This window comes from Carya illinoinensis, chromosome 9, assembly GCF_018687715.1.
Source record: "Carya illinoinensis cultivar Pawnee chromosome 9, C.illinoinensisPawnee_v1, whole genome shotgun sequence".
Lineage (NCBI taxonomy): Eukaryota > Viridiplantae > Streptophyta > Magnoliopsida > Fagales > Juglandaceae > Carya > Carya illinoinensis.
In genome coordinates, this window is record NC_056760.1 from 40,885,002 (window position 1) to 40,905,395 (window position 20,394).

Below are 20,394 nucleotides of genomic sequence, written 5' to 3' on the forward strand. Positions count from 1 at the left end.
AAAATATCCAAATTAAATATTTTTATGTTAATATTATTTTATTATTATATAATGAATAAATAAATAATTTAATATAGAGATTTAATTTGAATGAAATAGTTAAAATTAAATTTATCTTATATTATTTTATTATTATATAATAAAAAAATAACTATTTTAATAAAAAAATTTATATAAATAGAATACTCAATACCTAAATTTATCTCATATTCATTAAAACTGTTATTTATATATACATAATCTAACAATAATGCTATAAACTGTAAACCCAGGCCGATTAAACCCAAAGCCTAGCCCAAGGCCCATAGGAATTTTATTTTATTTTTTTCACCGAGCCCCCACTTCAGATCTACCCCCACGCCTCCCTCTCTCTCTCTCCTCTGTTTCTTCCCCTCGGTCTCTCTCCATTTTTTTTTTTTTTTTTCACCTTCTCCCTTCAATCAGCCCACTCTCTCTGCGTCTCCCTATTCTTGTAACCTCCACCCACTACCGTCGGCCAAGCCCTCCACCACGACGCCGGTAAGCTTTCTCTTTCCCTCTAATACTCTCTCTCTCTCCCCTGTTTCTCTCTCTCTCCACCGTTTCCATCTCTCCTCCGTTCTGCCGCCAGACTGTGTGCCGCCGCCTCCCTCTTTCGGTTTGTCGATGCCGTTTTCGTGCGCTACCAAGCCGCAGGCCGTCGCCGTTCGTCCTCCGTTTTGCTCAGCCGCGCCATCTCTCCTATCGTTTTCATCCTCTCCAGGTTGCGCCTCCACACCAGTCGCTACGCCGATCGCTTAACTCCCTTCTCCCCGTCGTCGGTCGCCCCTCTTCACCCCGGTAACCTCGCTGCCACTGTCCGTAACTCTCTTTATCTTCATTAATTTTTCTCTGTTTTTCAATTTGTTATAATTCCTAAAATGACTGCCGTGGCAAATCCCATGCTTTTGGTTGTTGTTCCGGTGTCCGTATTGTCCAGTACACATTCCCCTCTTTAATTTATTTTTCCTGTTGTGTGTTTTCACATTTCAGACTCGGTTTTTTTTTTTCCCTCCCACAGTAGCCCCTTACTGCCAAAGGCATCGAAATCAGTCCAAGACTGCGTATTCTCACTATTGAATTCACCGTATTCACTGCAACGAAATTAGGGTAAGAAAATCCGAGCATTAGTATCGTATTTATACTGTTGTTTTCGTGAGTAGTACATTGGTGCCTTTTGGAAGGTTGTTTTGGTTTCTGGTTGTGTAAGAAACTTTATATTTGTAACTTCTTGGTTGAGTTGATGTGTGGATAGCCTCTGATTTGAGGTGTTGCGGGCGGAGAAGACTTGGTAGTGTGGCTGTTTGGGTTGCTGTATGGATTGGGTGCGACGGGGTCGTTGCTGGTTGTGGTATTTTGGGCGGAGAAGACCTGATTGTGTGGCTGTTCGGTTGATCTGTGACAGTGTAGGTTGATGCGTGACTGTATGGGGATTTACGTGTTGCTGTTGGATTGTTGGACATGTCGGTGTTGTCATGTCGGGCAAATGTAGTTTGGTGATTGATTGGATAAAGTTAGGGATAAGTGTCTTGAACATGTGATGGTTGACGTACAATTGTGATGGTGAAGTGAATTGAGGAGGATGGGTGAAATTAGTATTGTGTCGTTATTGGGGCTATGTTGTATAATTAAGAATCTGGGTATTATGATGAATTGTACATACTGAATTTGTAATTTGAGTTGTGGATTTTTGTTAGTAACGTTAGTTTGTGTTTGTTTGGTTATTAACACTATTTTTTGGTTTAGGTTGTGGGACTTTTAGGGGTCGGATATAAGACTTAGATAACACGCTGCAATAGTCAGGTAAGCAGGGTTCCTATGCTAAACTTTGCATAAAACAAATGGATTAAGGTTGATTTTATGAAAAATATGCATGTTTTGTTATGAAAAGAAAACTTGGAAACAACTTTGGTCGCTTATTTGCATTACTCATAAAATCCGTATAAAAAGAGAAAAATATTTTTTCATGACTGTTGTAGACTTGAGCTATTTTTGGCATTATGTTTTTGAATTGTGCAAAAAAAAGCAAATATGAAAATAAAATCTGAAAATTTATGCATGACTAAGTGAAGAAGCTTTGAATCTGTTTTTGATTATGTGAAGATGATATAAATCTATTTAGTACACTGTTTTGAATCTTTGATATAATATGGCATCTGAAAAACCTTTGACATGATTTTCTGATTATGTATTTAATTCTGTTTTTGGTCATAATCCGATGATTCTGATCTTATTTCACTCTGATTTATGGCTCTATTACGGGATACAATAGTGGCCTCCGACCCTGCCAAGGATAATAGTAGTGGCCTCCGACCCAGCCACGGGTGATAGTAGTGGCCTTCGGCCCCGCCACAGGTTATAGTAGACTAGTAGTGGCCTCTGTTTGAGTGCACACTATTTTTTATAAAGTGATTTATGTTCTACTTGGCTATTCGCAGATGCGGAACCCTATCACAGGGGTTAAACATGGTCTCTGTTCTGATATGATGCTTTGATATGATGATGATGATGATGATGCTCAATTATGCTATGCCAAAGGATTTTCGAATATGAATGTTTGGAACTATTGCTCTGATATTTTAGATATCATGTGTTGATTTTGCATTCTGAAACTAAAAATATTTTGTTCTACATTCTGAATCTTGTAAATGCTCATGTTTATATATTAGTATATGTTCTCTGCTTACTGAATTATTGATAACACACCCCTTTTATCTCCACAATATTTTCAGATGATGTGAATGTTTCAGTTGAGGATCCAGAATAAGATGCGGGGACAAGATTGTTGAGTGTAGGGGATAAGTACTAAGATTGCTGGAGACTGTTATTTAGTAGATTTGGTTTATTCTGTTGATTTAGTTTATTTGGATGTTGATACGTTCATTAAGACTTTGAGGAGTTATTGATTTATTTGTTGGATCATTCCATTGATAACCTTGTGGAGGAATATATATGTATAGTTGATGAAAATAGATGAAATTATGTTTATTGAGTCTTAGAAAATTTTATCTGTACCGTGAGATATGATTTTAAGCGACAGGAAGTAACTCTCCGACCCATCCGGGACTGGGGCATTACATAAGCTTTTCTTTGCACTTCTCAAATTTATTTTTCATATGGATTTCTATCTTGTCACTCTGAAGTCCTTATTATTCTCTTGGGATTTTATCTGAGAAATTTGGAAAAGGGAAGAAATTCTATAGCACACTACTGAATAGCCCATTAATGCTCCACGAAACCATGATTACAGATCTAACTTATGCGCATTCTACTGGATTAAATCTATTAAACTATTTCTTTGTCGAATTGCCAGCTTACTGGATGCATGCATTTGTAGTTTATTTAGTTAATCTTGTTCTCTAAATTATGAATTGGGACCGTTTTGTGAGTTGCTACAATTTAATTCTCACCTTTAACAAGTTCCTCACTTTATAGTTCGACATAGTTGAACTGATTAAGGGAAAAGAATGCATGTGAATTTGGTTCTGAATTTGAAAGCTAAATATGCCCTTGATAGGGATTGGTGACATGTACTTGTTATGGTTTGATTTATAAGATTGATTAGTATAAATTTGATTGTCTCTTCTGTTTCGCTCTATGACTAAGATGGTAAAATTTTTCTTCTCAATTGTTTGACTAGAGGAAAGGCTTTGATTTATAGGACTCAAAGAATTGAAGTGGAGTTTTGGAAAAAAAGTGAAGGAGAGTGAACATATCTGGGTGAAAGATGCTTCAGATCCGGCTTAGGCCATCCTCAGAAGGTGCTGGAGGGGCGAAGCCCTTGCCTGTGGAAACTGTGACAGTCGCATGCCCTGACCACCTTGTCCTTGCTGATCTCCCTGTAGCAAAGGGTATTGGTGCAGCAACTTCCGCTTCCCTTGTCAAGACTGTTGGTCGTAGGTCCCGTCGCCCTCTTGGTGAGAGAGTCCATTTTTGTGTTCGCTGTGATTTTCCCATCTCTATCTATGGGCGCCTGGTACTTACTAAACATAACTGTTACCATTCTCCTAGTTGCTTTTGAACTCTCTTTCTGGATGTTTCCTTTTCTAATTACATAGTCTCTTGTCTACTAAAGTGTTTTGGTGGCTTCATGTGGATTTAATGTTGTCTAAAACGTTTATGCCCCTGCAGAGTCCTTGTGAGCATGCCTTCTGTCTCGATTGTGCTAGGAGTGATTCAATATGCTACCTGTAAGGAGATATCTGAATTTTTTATGGTTATTTTATGCTACTAACTCAATGGTTAGGTTATGCAACTTTTCTTTCCTTGCAACACCCTACTGAAAACAAATCTGCAAGATTTCCTTTTGTGTTTGTTTTTAACTGTTTTGTAGTATTCATGAAATTCAACTCCAGTTTCTGCCTCCATTTCTTTCACTCTTTCATCAATGATTTATTTTGGTCTGTCCTCTCTGTACAGTCAATATCAGGTGTTTAAAGTTGCAACTCTGTAATAATTTTTTGCATTTCCAAAGGACCTTGGAGTATGAAGCACAGAGAGAAGTTTCCCTGGAAATTAGAGTATTGCTGGTACATGAATTCATGAACCTTGTCTTTGACTTACCACCCTTCCCCCCACAGAGAGAGAATTTTTTTATTCAACTATTTTGACACACATACAACCAGAGATTAGCCCTCCGATACCCCTCCTCGCTGATTTCATGCAGTTGAACCTTGAGCCTCTTTATATGAGGACTACTTATCTACAAATGCTGGCACTGAGTCTAAGAAGTGATTCAAGGCATAGAAATGAATGCCTGTGTTTTATCCTTCAGATGGGTCCTAATCCAAATGCCCATCACCCTTTCACACAATCCTAAAACCAAAAGACTAGTAGAGGGAGGAGGATTCTCATCCTTACCACTGCCCTCGTGTTTAACTGTTGACCATTACAGGGAGTTATAATTTTGTCATTGAGTTTCTGCCGCTGTTTTGTGGGCATCACTATAGAAAAGAAAGTTTTGAACTTGCTTTGCAAATGATTTGGAATTCTTATCTAGCCCATCTCATACAATTTCAATGTTGCATCTGTTAGCCCTTAAGATTTCCTAACCTAATTCTTTGTAAGTTTTAGATTGGCCTGTTACCTATCAAAAAAAAAGTTTTAGATTGGCCTGTTATTCATCAAAAAAAAAAAGTTTTAGATTGGCCTGTTGAAACCATAGTGCTGGAAATTAGTAGTCCTCACTTGTTACTTTTTGGCTGATGTATTGGGTAAAAACTATACTGTTTAAATTTAATGTAGTAAAATATATAATCAATTGTTTCTTAGAAATTAAATTTCCAATGAAAGTTTGTTTACTTTACTGTTAACTTCCTGCCATTTTTTTTCCCAACAACTATCATGGGTCTCTTGTGCTAAAATATATGAAATGATTGATGACTGAACTAAGCAATTCTTTCTCATCTATTCTGGAATACAGTTGTGATGAGCGTATACAGAAGATTCAGACAATTAAAATGATGGAAGGGATATTCATCTGTGCAGCACCACATTGTCTCAAGTCTTTTTTAAAGAGGTCTGATTTTGAATCTCATATCCACGAGAGCCATGCTAACCTTCTTCAACCCAATGCCGAGAAAGAAGATGGAAATGAGTCAGAGTCTCAACTTTCCAAACAACCGTCTGCTTCGGACTCCACTGCCCGTGGTCCTCCAAGACCAGTCTTTTCTCCTGGTTCAAATTCCCAACTTCATGATCGTGAAGACAAAACTCATCGACAGCAACCTAGAGAACCGCCGCCTCCAAGGCCAGTCATACAGCCAAAGCAACCAAGCTTTGGCCAAGTACAAAATCACCCTTCAGAGCTGCAACCCGACAACAACCGACCGCAAGGCTTTGACAGGCTGGGCCCCCAGAACCGCTTCCATCAACAGATTTTTGACACCCACGCCACCACACAACAAGAATCTGGCCAGTTTCCAGACAAACAGCAAGGAATCCTATCTGAGAGTCCATTTCCTGATTACCCACCCATGCATTCCTTTCAGCCACCTAATTTTGCCTTGCCAGTTAATTCAAATCCAATGCTAAATCCTCCTCTCCCTTTTGGATATCCTCCTTTCCAGCCTGAGGGAGGTCAACCATTTTATGGCACTCCATATGAGGTTACGCGGCAGGATTCAGCTTCAGAAGCAGGAGCAGAACAGGGATCATTGTTGGGTTTCCCACCAGTTCAAGCAGGTGTTGTGAATTTCCCAGCAGCGTATGCTCAGCCCTGGAATGCAGGCTTTGCTGGTTTGCCTTTTGAGCATCCACCTGGTGGTCAAGGCATTGCAGATGGTTTCACAAATGCATCAGATTCTCATGGGAAAGCTCCATTTCATCAAGGTGAGTTTGGACGCAGTCCTGGAGGTTTGCCTTCAAATCCTCCCCCGCCTATGGCCAATAAGGGAATGGAACAAGTGCAGAGTGGCAATTTAATGGATCCAAGGGATGGCAAGGGTATATTAGCACCACAGCCCCTGACACTCCCACCACCACCTCCACCCCGAACTCATTCCTCGCAACTTAAAAGAAAGTTCTATCCCGATGCTAGCCGTGATGGACAGGGTTATGGGTGGCAGCATGAAAACCGTGATAGCTATGGGAGTGGCCAGGAATAGCAAATATGCCGGTTTTCACTTGAGAACTTTTTAACATTTGAACTCATTGAATCAATCAATTTAGCCCGTTGTGCCTTTTATTTGTTCCCGAAAATGCGTTAGTCGATCTCAAGCACTGTGGGTCCAGTTTGTTAGTATATTTTGATTGGATATCTTGCGAATATCTTCAGCATATTCTTTACAGTGCTTCCCCATATCGCTGATAGATGTAGTTTGAATGAAATATTTAAGATGTAAGATTTTTGTTTATATTTTGGGAAAATGCATAAGGAATGATTTAATGTTTTTTTTTTATAAGTAAGGTATGATTTAAGTTTTAAGTTCCAAATATTTTGGGACAATTAAAAACCAAAATAGGCTTATTATATATCAAGATCTATTATATATAATTACTTTCATGCACTTACTGTACATTTTATTAATATGATTGGTCAAAATAATTATTTTATATTAAAAAAATTTAATTATTCACATTAATTCTATTAATGTAAGATTGACTGCATAAAATTTTTGTTAGGAGGAGTGGCATTATCTAATTCAAGTCAACTTGGGTTTTAATTTGATCGATAATCGGAGAGATACCGCAGGTTCACAGGTTGACCTGAGTGATTTGATTAGTCTTAAAAAAAAAAAAAAAAAAAAAAAATCAGGTCATTTAGGTAACGAATCACTTGAGTTAAAAATGTACATTAAAAAGTATTGTTTGCATAAATAATTTTAATGGCATAATATTTTACAGTAGAACCCAGAATCTTAATGTCATTTTCACATGCAATGTATAAAAAATTAAAAATACGTAGGTTTTCCATGAGCAGCTTGTGCATGGCTCAGAAGACTCAATTTAAAATCTTTCACGACTCAACGAGGGTTTTTGGAATCACATAATGAACATAATTCCTTCCACAACTCAATGGCAGTTGCCGGTTTGGAGCGACATATGTACATTTCATCCTTCCACAACTAAATGACCACAAGTCTACGACCAATAGAATTCTTCCACGTAATTAAATTACAACTCTATGCTAATAATTAAGGTCGACATGGCAATATTCTATATATACCCCCCAAAGGCCCAAGTCCTTTTTATTAAGTAGAATGAGAGCAAAGCTTTAGCATATGATCGATATACAGGGTTTATCTCATAAATATTAAGCCGTACGTAGGTGCTTCATTGCAGCAAGAACGATACCACCTAGAACCCACCCTACTTTCTTCCTTAAATCTCTTTAATCGATTTAAATCAGTTTTCTTGTTGTGCTCATGCCCTCCATGACAAAGGCCCCGAAAGCAACATTACTTCTCGAGATCAATCTCATCTCAGCCCAGGAATTGCGCCCTTCACGCAAAGCATCGAAAAGTAGCATGCAGACGTACGTGGTCGCGTGGATTAACCGACAACAAAAGCTGACTTCAAGGGTCGACGCAGCCGGAGGCAAGAACCCTACATGGAATGATAAGTTTATATTTGCAATCAATGAAGATTTGCCTTTCGAGAGGCCCAACTCCACGTTGATATTTGAAATCTACTGCAAGCGGCGTTGCTGGAAGGACCAGGTCATTGGCAGAGTTCACGTCTTGTTGGATTGTTTGATAGATAGAAATCGTCGATGGGATACTGAAAGTACAGTACCTGGATATAAGGTTGCGGCTTTCCATGTGCGTACTCCATCGGGTAAGCCTGATCAAGGGATATTGAACATTGGGGTCATGAATTTGGATGGTTTGTGGAATCAAGCCGTGCCTTGTTTTCTTAGTTCAATCTCGGCAATCGATTACAGAAAATTGATGGGTGCTGGCACGCCTATAAGATCGTGCTTTTGAGCATCGCGCATGCTTTCTGATTTCAGATATTTAATGTCACTCATCTATGCAACATTGCAACAAATATATGTGTGTATATATATATATATATGAAAAATTCTATTTGATGTCCTAAGCAGAGGACTACATGGTGAATAAGAGTAAAAGAAAAAAAAGTATCATTTTAAAAAAGATATTATTGTAATTTTAAAAATTTTTTAAATATAACTATATGGACTTACATGAACAGTATCCATTTGAGCATTGTATATAGAGTAACTCATATATATATATATATAAAGGATAGTTAACTAATTTCCTGTATATATGCCTTGGTTATGCACCAATATTGGTAAATATAAACTTCCAAAAAAATATATTGGTAATTATAAATATATCCCGCCCATGTACGTATCACAATATATATTACATGTAGTGCCATTGATATCTATATGAGTACTACTAGCAATATTGAGATTATATATGCAACAGCTTGGGCTTCTCCCCTGAAATATTGATGTTAAGATGAGCTAAGGTTTCGGTTCTGTTGAGGAAAAGGCCTGCCCTTGGGCCGTGAGATCAAGGTACCTAAACATTGATGTGAATGGATGTTGTTCGCCTAAATAGACGATTGTGGTATCATTCCACCCTTTCGGGCTTTCAAGCCACAATACATGATCCATTCTACAGCCACACATGGGGTCCGCCAACTGCAAAAAAGTTTTTTTTTTTTTTTTTTCCATGTACTTTTTAATACTTTTAAATATTTTTTAAAAATAAAAAAATTCCCAATATAATTAAAAAAACGCTTCATTAATCACTATGTAAAACAAATATATATATTTGCAGTTGTCGGGATCCCCAGTCGGGATTCCCATTTGTGGGAGTAGCATTTGTCTTTTGCATGGCACACCCACCCAGCTTAATTTGGCGTTTTTCTAGGTTTATTCTTGGGAAACATGCACCACATGAGATTCTGATGATGGCTGAATTCTTTGTGATATTTTTGGTAATAAAATAAAGATAAAATGTGTAAGTGAAATACAAGTTGGGTTGTTTGATTACATGTTGTGATTGGTACATGAGTACCATTTTGATACTGCCTGCCAACTAGTTAGATATGAAAACATCTAATACAACTGATCATCAGAATTGGACACTGAATCCATCGTTGTCCTAAAGAAAATATTATATAGGGCGGGGTTTAAAATCATGACAAAAAGTCTACATTTTGATAAAGTTCAAGCTTGTAGGGACTAAGCTAAGGCCCTACCGTATCATACCTAGCTTTTTTATGTTTCTCAAGAGGCTCCTTGTATTATATGTTTCTCAAGACAAGATTATATGACATGTATCACTTCGACAAAACCTTTTTTCAGTTGTGTTTCTTTTATACAATCGCCTTCATCAATTCTATGGTGGGAATCTAGAAGATCTAGAATGAAAACAAATATGCAAGAAAATATCTCATTTTTTAAAAGAAAAGAAAATTGCAGTCTCCCACACTGTTAGCACTCCCATGGCATAGCAGAAAACAAAAGTAAGGAAAAAAAAAAAAAAAAAAACCGGGACGATAAAGAAAAAAAAAAAAAACTTATAAAGAAAAAGAAAAAAATGAAGGGAAGAAGAGAAAGATCAGCTCAGCTTCTTTTTCTCTAAAATCCATTTCTGGACTCTTCTGATATAGTCCTGGTATAATTTCACATACAATTGCTGCAATTTCCTGCAGCTCAATATGCCATATTTGTCTATATGATCTTCAAACTTTTCATACAGTGCTGGAATCGTGAGAATGATAACAAGGCCTGCAACAGAGGAAACTATAAGAATGACCTGATTCTTAAGATTATCCTTTTCAATATCTAAGGACAGATTATAAGTAAAAACTGCATTGAATCAAATGACAGCTACAACTTACTGGTGTAGCCCAAGGTAAGGAAATCAGTCAAGCCACCAACAAAATAAATCAGCCACAGATATGCAGCTACTTTGAAGAACAACCTTGAATCCTTACCCAGGGCAATATCCTGGGAAACTGAGAGCAAAGTGTTGACATGCAGGCGGATGAAATTTGCCACTTCATTTACCATTTCTTCTGATAGATGCAAATCTGGTAGAGGAGGAGCAGGTCTGCTCAGAAGAAAGAGAAGATCAATTGAGTGGCAAGTTTTGTTATAAACAAGAAAAAAAACAAAAAAAGTCCAGGGATTATTAGTTTATGTTTACAAGAGGATGATGGATCAAATACGAGCTTATAATATAACATGATCTATTAGGAAGCAACAATGACACCAAAACTGAAAATATGCCGTATGAGAACTTAGCAGATAATCAAAAAAAGAACCACAACTGTTATAGCCCATGACATCATTTTATACCTAGTTCTTGTGCACAGACCTTGAAAGTTTTTAATTCCTAGATACCCTTTTCATTACATGTACCCACCCCTTGCTACTTTATTATTAACATACCAAAAAGAAATGTCCACAAATAAACTCAAGGAGACAAACTACAAGGAGACACCAAGACTTGAAAATCCCATGTCTTCTTGACTGATAATCTAAAACATCATATTAAAGGTTGCCTCTAAGACTAATCATAGCTCAAAAGTGCACCTGTTAGATCATCCAGAAAATCAATTTGGATAATCTTTTCACTGAAAAGCATGTTATTTTCTTAGCAGAATAATTAGTTCATCAATGAGATGTTTGACAATTGACAGACTATTGCCCACAGAATATTTTGCATTCATCTTTCAAGAATGGCAAGCAAGTTTGGGTTTGACACAAATTGACAGGCACAATGAAACCATTAACGAAGACTGATTCTCAAATATTGTTGCAACGTATTGAACCGAAAAAAATGTGGATTCGAAATTACAAGACATCTTTCGCATCAAAGAAGAGCTAGATCATAATAATGAGTAAACCTCTAACGATTTGACCAGGGATATGATAAGCCATCAGCAGCTCAAAATGCAAATTCTAAGAAGAAAACGTGATCTCTAGACAACCTAAACCAAGTAAGGAAACCAAGATATACGACAGCAAGGACATACTTGTAGAAACAGAATGGATGAATTAACAAGTTGTTAACAAGAGAGGAAGCACTAACTAACCAAAACAAGGATCAAATAATAAAACCACAAAAAAAAAAAAAAAAAAACTCAACTCAATCTATGCCATGACAACTCATTATCTCAAAATGCTTAGTTAGTTGCCGCGTATATTAAATTGGAAAAAAGGAAACAATTAAGATCAAAACTATAGTTTATCGAGCACTAATTGTTTATATATACCTGTTGAGAATCGATGCGGCTTTGGCCCAAAGAAAGAGGATGATAATGAGAAGCAGGAAAACACTTGAGACAAGCGACAACAGAGTATAACCAGATTTCTCAAACACCACCCAAGCAGCCAGAGTAACTAATAATATGCTCACGGTCACGTTCTTCCGCTTCCAAAGTATCACATCTGCAGCTGTTTTAACATAAAGCCGGAGATCAATTCAAAATCCACCCACATTCATAATCTTAAGTACACTGAAGTTAATGTTAAACATCCAGAGGGAATTCTTGATAACGATCTAAATTAAGGATGAAATTTAAGCATAATATTCAAAGAGAGAGAGAGAAGAGCTGGGAATTTAGACTGCTGAATTGGATCGAATAATAAAATTTAATATTATCTATTATCACAAAAAAATAGCCATGATCAAGAAGTAAGAGAAACTCACATACCAAGACCTCCTCCAAGAATCTCATGGACACTTCTTTGCCTGTTAAACAATCGACCAGATGAACCCATTTGGATAGAACTGAGACAGAAGCTTGAATCCAATCGAGATCTTACGAACCCAAAAACAAACAGGTAGCTTTAAGATGATTTTCAGGAAAAAAGCAAAGCAGCGGGTCCTCTTTTGCATATTCCTACCTTTATTATATATATGTCAGAGCCCGATGGGTATGGTATACATGGATGACTCTTGAAAAGTGGGGCTGATGGTCTCAGTTTCCAGCCTGAAGGCATCATGCCACTCATTACTTTTTCTTTTTTTTTTTATCTTTTCTCTCGTTTTTCTTCCAAAAATATACGAATAAGACATCTAGGAACGTAGAGTATACCAGTATTTGTTAGCTAAATTTGTAGAATATTCAAATATTTACAATTTACATTCACAGAGAGAGAGAGAGAGAGAGAGAGAGAGAGGAGATTTGAATATAGAGACCAATTCTTGACATGAGTGACTGACTGCTAAACTGCCGCCCATGTTGTTTTGCCTGCCCTTTGCTTTCTCTCTCTTCGAAGGGATGAACTTTGGAGGGTATTCCTGTCCTTCAACGAGGGTGTCGTTTGTAGGCTAATTTGGACATTTGCCAACCAATGTAACAGTCATAGGTTTTAAATTACTAAATACCTCGGCCTATTACAGGCTTTACAGCCATTCAACGGGAGAAGTCTAATGGGATATGTAAATATTTTCTACAAAAAGAGAATAAATACAATGTATAGACTTACAGGATTAAATGCTTTTGGTGGACAAGGTAGACCTCAACATAAATTATAATGGGATCTACATAATGTATTTATCTCTCTCAATTGTAATAAAAATAGTATAGGGAATCTTGATTTACCAAAGATATATATCAAGTTTCATCCTGACCAATTACCAATTTTGACCCTAAGCTTTCTCAAGCCAGAAAAAGAAAAGCATTCGATCAAGGATTGTGGAAGCAACACAAAAAGGCAAAAGCTCCCCAATCTCCTAACGAGAGTCATCAAAGCCATTCGAGGAGGAATAAAATAGAGGGAAAAAAACAGTATATAAACTATTGCTAGACTATAGAGGAAAAAAAAAATACACATATATCATCCGTGCCAAAGCTGAGGCTGTTTCAATGTTTTTACAACGTCAACTAAGGTTTGCAAAGTATAACCATGTATACCGCACAGTTCATTGACCTCGTGCCAAGGATTTGCATTGCAGCATCTAACCGGACAAGGATCATTGAGCTCAATAACTGAATAAAAATCCAAAGAACTTTTCTTTCATTGATGTTCTTCTTTACTGGTCTGATTTTCATTTTGTGGGAGGCCAGTTTCAGAACTGGCCGTGGCTGGGAATGAATCAATCAAGCTAGCAGCTATTGCAGCTTTCAAGTCCTCATCTTCCATTTCCGAGAAATCCAAAGAAATTTCTGCTTCCCCAGATGGAATAAATGGGTTTGATTGTTGTTGACTCGGATCGATTCTCTGAGGAGGAGCCAGTGTTGAGTTGCAGGATTTAGTTATCCTCTCAGCATCTTCAGGTGACAGCCACTGCCCGTAACCATTTGAAGCTTCAGAGGATGATATGGGGCATTCTTTTGGGAAGTTTCCTCTCACCAGGAAAATGCTCCAGCCGAAGCCTTTCAAAGAGTCCAGATAGGCTGATAGGTAAAATTTGGAAAGGTGCTGCGGGGCTGCGTAGAGACTATCAAAGTTATACCATTCTCCATTCACTTTCCTGATACAGAACCAATGATCCTGCAAGTGACAGATAAATGCATTTTCCAACTCAGGGTCAACCTGGGCATGCTCAGCGACTGGAGAATCAAGGGGTATGACTTGCAAATCCCAAACCTCTAAAGCCTTTTGCAACACCTGCATGAATGTCTTTCTAATTAGTCGGTTCAAAATAGTACATATTAAAAATTATTATCAAGCAATAATGATGATGAAAAAGAATGCAGGTGTATATTTTTTCCAGCCAAAAATAAAGCTAAATAAAATTAGATCTCTGCCTTAAGGTGAACTGATTAGATAAAAAATTATCCATCTCAATCGTAAGAGAGGACACCACACTCTTTGCTTATCGCTTCAGATGGTTTCCTATAGGCTTTTCTCAGGATACTTTTATCTAATTTTATCTAATTAGATAAAATTAGACCAAGTGCATTTCTAGTACATTTTTCCTAGAGTTCAAATCCTTGCTCCTGTCCCATAAGAAAAGTAGAGCTGTTGGTTTTCCATGTGAACTTTGACATGAATAAAGGGAAACTAAGTTCTCAACCACCGCTTCAGATGTATTTCTCAAGGCTCACATTGGTACCGAAAGTTAAAATTCGGATAATCTCACACCAGCCATTGCTCAACTCATATCCCAAACCAAATCCCTAGAACATGAAATCTTGTGTAACTGCACAACTCTATTACACTTATAATTTTTTATAGGGCAGATTAGTGCAGAATTTACAATTTACTGAATATGTACAGCAAAGATTTTGTTCTTCCAGTAGAATATTGAACTAGGTAGATGGTTAACAATATATATAGAACATTGAAAGACATCCGAGAAATGGGCTAAAGTCAGCATACAGGATCTGAGCTGAGATCAACTTACGCAAATTCTTTTTGATAAGACAATTTTATAAGAAAAGGTAGAAGGGTGCAATCCACATACACATGGTATATATAAAGAAAGCACCAAACTAAGAGATAGAGGGAGAACGAAGAGAGAAAATCAATATAATTAGAATAGCCATGACTATTCCAGGCTGACATCTAAACAAAAAGCTTTTAGCATTATGGATCAAAGTTCATCCAGTCTTCTTGCAATCATCAAAATTCTGAGCATTGCATTTACTACACACACACCAGACGAGGCATGGCGAGACCAATCGCCAAACTTCCATGCTGCAATGACCAGCATTCTAGCATCTCTAAGCCAACAACTCTACCACTTTTGATACATACCCAATCAACACTAAAAAGATGCAGTAACGAGGCTCATAATTTCATTGTCTAGTGTTGTTGAAGAGTTGTCAGTAATCTGCCACCAAGGCCTCCTTATTCCAGGAAAGTCTGAAAAGTTCCAAAAAAAACAGCTTTCAATGGTTGATTGCTGCACCAAACGTCATGCCAAAACTCTCTCTGGCCTGTATCCCACCTTAAATCTGATAAAGCCCACAGAAATCCCCCAACTGTCCTTATGTTTTCCCACATGCCAACCCCATAAAGTCTGCTGACTTTACTAGAGCACTACCATTGCCATGTACCACCATACCTGACTTCTATCACAGCGATAACGCCTCCCTTTCGGTAGTAAAGTGCCATGGCCATTTTCCCAAAAAAGCACAATTAAACACCAGCAAATTTCTGACTCGTAACCCCCTAAAGAAACCAGAGGACATCTCTTGGGCCAGCTAATCAGATGAAACTTGAACTCATCACCAAACATAAAATCTCTCTGAAAGCCTTTCTATATGATTGGTCACACCAGCCGGTATAGAAAAAACAGACATATAGGAGGTGGGAAAATTGAATAAATTGCTTTTGATCAAGATTGAATTCAGGCCTAGGTTTAAGCCTAAGGCTGAGTTTCTAGCAACTCAAATATATCCCAACCTCTATTGTCGCCAACTAATTCTCAACAAATAAGTAGATTTCTGGATTGTAAAGGAAATTATTACCATCCATTGATGTGCAAAATGAGTCACTGATATGTAGCAGCTGGATGAAGCCAAAAAGTGTGAAAAACGATGTATGAAGTTCTGATGTTGGCAATTCTATAGGTTTTAGTGTGACAAGTACAGCTTTTAAATATCTTGACCCTCCTTTTTGACAGAGATCTTTACGTCCAATATTTGAAACCATGCATGCACCTAAAATGCTTTAGAACTAATTTGGTGAAGTGGTTCAAAGGGAAGGGCACCAAAATTCTAAGTTTATCTAAGCTTGATATGAAGAGAGAATGGAGAAGTAACTCTACGGAGAGTCGGTCCCTAAATAGGTTTTTTGCCCTTTTCTAAATGCCACTTTTCCTAAACCAGGCATGACATTACATATAATCTATGAATCCCCTTAACAAAATCAAGCCTTATGTAAAAATAATATGTGTGAAATAACCACTTATCCTAAAAGTTAAAGATGATGGGAAAAGGTAGATTAAGGCCATGTTTGGAAATATTTTAGAATTTTTCTGGAGTGAAACTCCTTGCCAAGGGACGATGCACCCCTAGGATTAGTCGAGATGCCGTTCCCATACACCTAGTGGCAATAAAAAAAATATGTTTGAGATTAGGTTTTGGAAGGAGAGAGAAAATTTTGAATAAAAACCTTTTTAAAATAAGTATTGTATTGGAGTTTGTGAAAGTGGATAGATAAAATTAAAAAGTTGTTTGAATCTAATTTTTTAAGATTATTTTTTGTATTGAAATTTGTAAAAAAAAGTTGTATTGATTTTTGTGTTTGAGTAAAGATTAGATGAAAATTTGGAAATTTCAAATAGAAAAGTTTTTTGTATTTGAGTAATGTTTGGGAATGAAGTTATGAGAAATGTTGAAAATTTTTGGAAATTCTTAGTGTGCCAAACATGGCCTTAATCATTTATATTTACTTAACACTTCCCCCTCACATGTGAGCTAGACTTCCCCTTATAACACGTAAAACATTAAATTAATTGAATGAAGTATCTGTCAAGGTCAAACTCATAACCTCTGCTCTGATACCTTGTAAAATTACCACTTATTCAACAGTTTAAGCTGATGGGAAGAGATAGATTTAACCATTTATATTTACTTTTTGACTGGCACCGGTTGTCCAGGAACAGCGTCCTAACTAATCTTGGGGATCGCAGGCCCTCAGCAAGGAATTTTAAGCAAGTGCACCTCAGGTAATTCAAGGGGAAAATCCCCCAGTCCAATGGCCCCTAGAGATTGTTGGCACTCAAATAGTCTAACTTAAGATTTCATCAAGCCAATTCATCCCTCTTCAGAGTTAAATTTTATTTCGGCGCAAAAATTAAAATCAAGCTAATTAGTTGTAATCACTGTAATGCTGTCCATCATAATCCCAGAATAATTTAGATGGATGTGTCAGAACAAACTATGGCTTTGGAAGAATCCAGTAAATCCGGCAACATACAAAAATCGGCAAAAGCTGGTATTTATAAACTAGAAACAACCTCTGGTCAGAGCTTCATACTTTCATTTTGTTCAGGCTGACCTTATTCTGGTCAAATTGCCAAACTCACAGCCTACGAACATATCTGACATGCTGATGTTATATCATTACAAGGTTTCTTGGACCAATAGTTTGATGTGACCTTGTTGGGAAAAAAAAACAAAAACAACCTCAAGAAATACTTTCCAAGCCACAAATCACGTCCAGAACATACATAATGCAATAATGGCTTTCCTTTACTTCAAGTCCTGATAACCAATATCATTAAAGGCAAAAGAACAAAGAAAGGCTTTTGCATTCTGCAAGGTAGAGTTTTCTTTTTTATAAGTAATAAGTTATTTAATTGATATACAGATAGGTATAGCCCAAGTAACTGGAAGTATACATGTGAATACACCTATTTAAGAACTAGAATCATTCTGCAAGGTAGAGTGCAAAAAAAAAAAAAATCAAATCCCTTCAGTCCTTCAATTTTAAAGATCCAAAAATAAAAGGCAAAATATACTTTACTGGAGAAAAACATAATCTTTTTGCATCTAATTTAGAAGTTTCAATCATCGAACACCACAAAGACATCACATTACACTTCCCACTACTCTTAAATTGCATATTCAAGCCTGCATGCATACCCTACATGGAAAGTAGATAAATAGATCATAATAATCAAGTCAAGGTCCTGTGATAACTATTACTTAGTAATAATCACACCTATGATAAAAGGTGCTTAGCATGCCTATGTAGAGGAATATCCAGCAGCCTTTAGTGCTTCTTATTAAACTGATTATTACTCGTAAAAAACAAGTAGAAGAATAACCAGTAGCGCCACTCTTGCCAGCAATTGATGGTTAGCTAAAGTATGCCGTAGATCAATGATGAGCAAAAGTAAAATTCCAAATTCAGTTATTATCAGTAAACATCAAGCCCACCAAAACAGGTGTTAAGGACGCATACCCAAAAAAAATCCAGTCGAGGTACATCAACCACCCATGAATTGGGCCCATAAAATAAAATCCCCACTAAAAGTAAGTTACCACCACAATTTGGCTTAGATTAATTTTCTCCACACCAACCGCAAAGCTAAGTTTTCTAGAGTCTAAGAAACCTAGAACATATAAGTTTATGTCCTCCATAGTCCGCTCCACACATTTAAGAATTTTATATCATAGAGTTACAAAATAGATAGAAACAGATCGTTCTCGTTAAATGCCACTATCAGAATTATTCATTCATTCTTTATTGAACAAAAACTGTAATTCTACTTATAAAAAAGCATGTTTTTAATTCATTTTTCTTCACAACTGTTAATGAGCAACCAAAAAGGAACCGAGCAAAGCATGCAAATTTGACTGCTTTCCATAATTAGAATAAACTAAATCCTAAATTCTGAAACCCCTATACTAAACCCAATGCAAATCGAATAGCTCTGTGCCATTATTCTAAAACCAAAAAAACTCAATTATCCACAACTTCATTTTTCTCTGTACAGTTCTCCTAGTTTTTTACAGTAACCAAACAAGGGATACAGGAAAGAAAAAATGTTCTTTTTTTTTTTTGGCCGAAGATATAAAGAAATGGAACCTGGATGCTGAAATCGCCGTCTAAAGAGACGTTGTGGGACTCGACGGAGAGGAAATCGCCGGAGGCGGCGCCACCATCGAGCATCATCTGGCGCTCCTTGCGATCAAGATCGGTGGCCAGTGCGGCCAAATCAAATTCGGAGAAGAAAGGTCCCTGCAGCACCGTGTTCACGCAATGCACCGCGCACAGCTTCGACTCTTGTACCTCGTGGTACAACATACCTCCATTGCTCGCTCCATCCATATTATTTTCCAATCTCTTTCTCACAGACCCCAACAAAAAGGAAAACAGAGTAACCGTAAAAATCGATAATCCTAGAACCTTAAAAATAAAAAAAAACCCCGTGTTTCTTATGTATCTGTGTCTTCTATCCCTCTATTGTGCGTGTGGATACTCCGGTATATATGCTTGTGCGTGAGAAAGAACGATGAGGACAAGAGGAAGGTGGGGGATGTCAGAAAATAAACTATAGGGTCTAGACATACCGTTGGGGTCAATCTAGCAATTGTTGAAGCGACTTGATGTTTCTAAGACGATAAATGCTGGCATCATTCTTCAAAATATTAAAAAGTTGGTAATGGTATGTGGTAGTCGAGAATTGGTCCTTTTACATTCAAATTACTACACGACCTTTCGGATTTGCTTTGATATCCTAAACGTCTTCGAATCTGACATCTGTAGATAACAAAATTGAATGCTTTTATTTTTACTTTATAAAAATCATATTAAAAATCACATTACCTTATATTAAAGATTAATTTTCTTTTATAAAATTTATAAAGAAAAATAATTAACCTACAATTATCTTATAATTCTATTAGTAAAGTAGTTAAAGAATATGTAAAAATAACTGTAAAGAAATTTTTTATGATTAATCTAATTAATATCTTCACCACATTTCCTAATAAATCATTCGTACACAAGGGCGTCATTAATAGTGATTCGCATCCACATGATCAGTTAATGAATCTCCTGATCTATTGGACAAGCATTGAGCAATGAGATGAGAGGTGCTCTCCACTCCCAATTGAAGTGGATCAAGGGTGGAGATCTCCCACTGGCCACTACCTTCTAGGGCAAGACCTTTATGTACAACTCATGTCTCCTTCCACCCCTTTAGTAGAACTGAACATGGGCTAGACCCTTCTCCTATCTCTTTTTCTTTTTATTTAATTGCTAAAAGATGTTAAATTTTGTCATACATGCGCAATGGAAATGTGTTGAACAACTATTTTATATTAATATAGCATAGTTAACGATTTACTAGTGAGAGGATGACTGATTCATTCACTACAAAAGTTTAAAGAACAAGAAAATCAATTTTAAAAGTCGGGAAAATTCTTATAAAAAATCAATTTTCCATTTTTTTATTAAATCAAGACTTTTAAAACCAAGACACCTTATCAATCAACCACGCTTTGAGTTTAATTCCACTTTCCTTTTTTTATTAT

The 20,394-nt window shown here is 36.9% G+C and overlaps 3 protein-coding genes across 25 annotated transcripts; 1 reads left to right on the forward strand and 2 right to left on the reverse strand.

Annotated features, from left to right (window-relative positions):
* The first annotated feature begins 354 nt into the window (after positions 1-354).
* LOC122277750 (E3 ubiquitin-protein ligase HAKAI homolog) lies at positions 355-6,872 on the forward strand. 21 transcript variants are annotated; one of them, XM_043087865.1, is made up of 7 exons: positions 363-819; positions 1,040-1,128; positions 1,765-2,573; positions 2,751-2,809; positions 3,680-3,994; positions 4,150-4,208; positions 5,441-6,872. In XM_043087865.1, exons 5-7 carry the CDS (start codon positions 3,746-3,748, stop codon positions 6,621-6,623), a joined length of 1,491 nt encoding a protein of 496 aa, XP_042943799.1. In that variant the 5' UTR covers positions 363-819; positions 1,040-1,128; positions 1,765-2,573; positions 2,751-2,809; positions 3,680-3,745; the 3' UTR covers positions 6,624-6,872. The 21 variants fall into 21 exon arrangements, with proteins under 21 accessions (XP_042943791.1, XP_042943799.1, XP_042943798.1 ...); XM_043087864.1 differs by having other exon boundaries at positions 1,765-1,821; positions 2,291-2,373; positions 2,457-3,994; XM_043087869.1 differs by lacking the exon at positions 2,751-2,809 and having other exon boundaries at positions 1,765-1,821; positions 2,291-2,373.
* Positions 6,873-9,876: 3,004 nt separating this feature from the next.
* Positions 9,877-12,596, reverse strand: LOC122276522 (reticulon-like protein B12). Of its 2 annotated transcripts, none has more exons than XM_043086317.1 (4): positions 12,159-12,596; positions 11,722-11,902; positions 10,342-10,553; positions 9,877-10,228 (listed from the first exon to the last, which is right to left on the reverse strand). In XM_043086317.1, exons 1-4 carry the CDS (start codon positions 12,184-12,186, stop codon positions 10,059-10,061), a joined length of 591 nt encoding a protein of 196 aa, XP_042942251.1. In that variant the 5' UTR covers positions 12,187-12,596; the 3' UTR covers positions 9,877-10,058. The 2 variants fall into 2 exon arrangements, with proteins under 2 accessions (XP_042942251.1, XP_042942250.1); XM_043086316.1 differs by having other exon boundaries at positions 12,163-12,584.
* Positions 12,597-13,226: 630 nt separating this feature from the next.
* Positions 13,227-19,575, reverse strand: LOC122276521 (ataxin-3 homolog). 2 transcript variants are annotated; one of them, XM_043086314.1, is made up of 3 exons: positions 19,429-19,575; positions 18,944-19,201; positions 13,227-14,065 (listed from the first exon to the last, which is right to left on the reverse strand). In XM_043086314.1, exons 2-3 carry the CDS (start codon positions 19,184-19,186, stop codon positions 13,472-13,474), a joined length of 837 nt encoding a protein of 278 aa, XP_042942248.1. In that variant the 5' UTR covers positions 19,187-19,201; positions 19,429-19,575; the 3' UTR covers positions 13,227-13,471. The 2 variants fall into 2 exon arrangements, with proteins under 2 accessions (XP_042942248.1, XP_042942247.1); XM_043086313.1 differs by lacking the exon at positions 19,429-19,575 and having other exon boundaries at positions 18,944-19,421.
* Positions 19,576-20,394: the final 819 nt, after the last annotated feature.

What these genes read in the sequence shown, in the direction of transcription:
- LOC122277750 (XM_043087857.1), top strand. Translation starts at nt 3,746, where the DNA reads ATGCTTCAGATCCGGCTTAGGCCATCCTCAGAAGGTGCTGGAGGGGCG. An exon ending in TCTCTATCTATGGGCGCCTG is followed by an intron (nt 3,995 to 4,149) that starts GTACTTACTAAA and finishes ATGCCCCTGCAG; the next exon opens with AGTCCTTGTGAGCATGCCTT. An exon ending in AGTGATTCAATATGCTACCT is followed by an intron (nt 4,209 to 5,440) that starts GTAAGGAGATAT and finishes TCTGGAATACAG; the next exon opens with TTGTGATGAGCGTATACAGA.
- LOC122276522 (XM_043086316.1), bottom strand. Translation starts at nt 12,229, where the DNA reads ATGGGTTCATCTGGTCGATTGTTTAACAGGCAAAGAAGTGTCCATGAG. An exon ending in GCCGCATCGATTCTCAACAG is followed by an intron (nt 10,554 to 11,721) that starts GTATATATAAAC and finishes TCTTCTGAGCAG; the next exon opens with ACCTGCTCCTCCTCTACCAG. An exon ending in CCTTACCTTGGGCTACACCA is followed by an intron (nt 10,229 to 10,341) that starts GTAAGTTGTAGC and finishes CCTCTGTTGCAG; the next exon opens with GCCTTGTTATCATTCTCACG.
- LOC122276521 (XM_043086314.1), bottom strand. Translation starts at nt 19,186, where the DNA reads ATGGATGGAGCGAGCAATGGAGGTATGTTGTACCACGAGGTACAAGAG. An exon ending in ACGGCGATTTCAGCATCCAG is followed by an intron (nt 14,066 to 18,943) that starts GTTCCATTTCTT and finishes ACATTCATGCAG; the next exon opens with GTGTTGCAAAAGGCTTTAGA.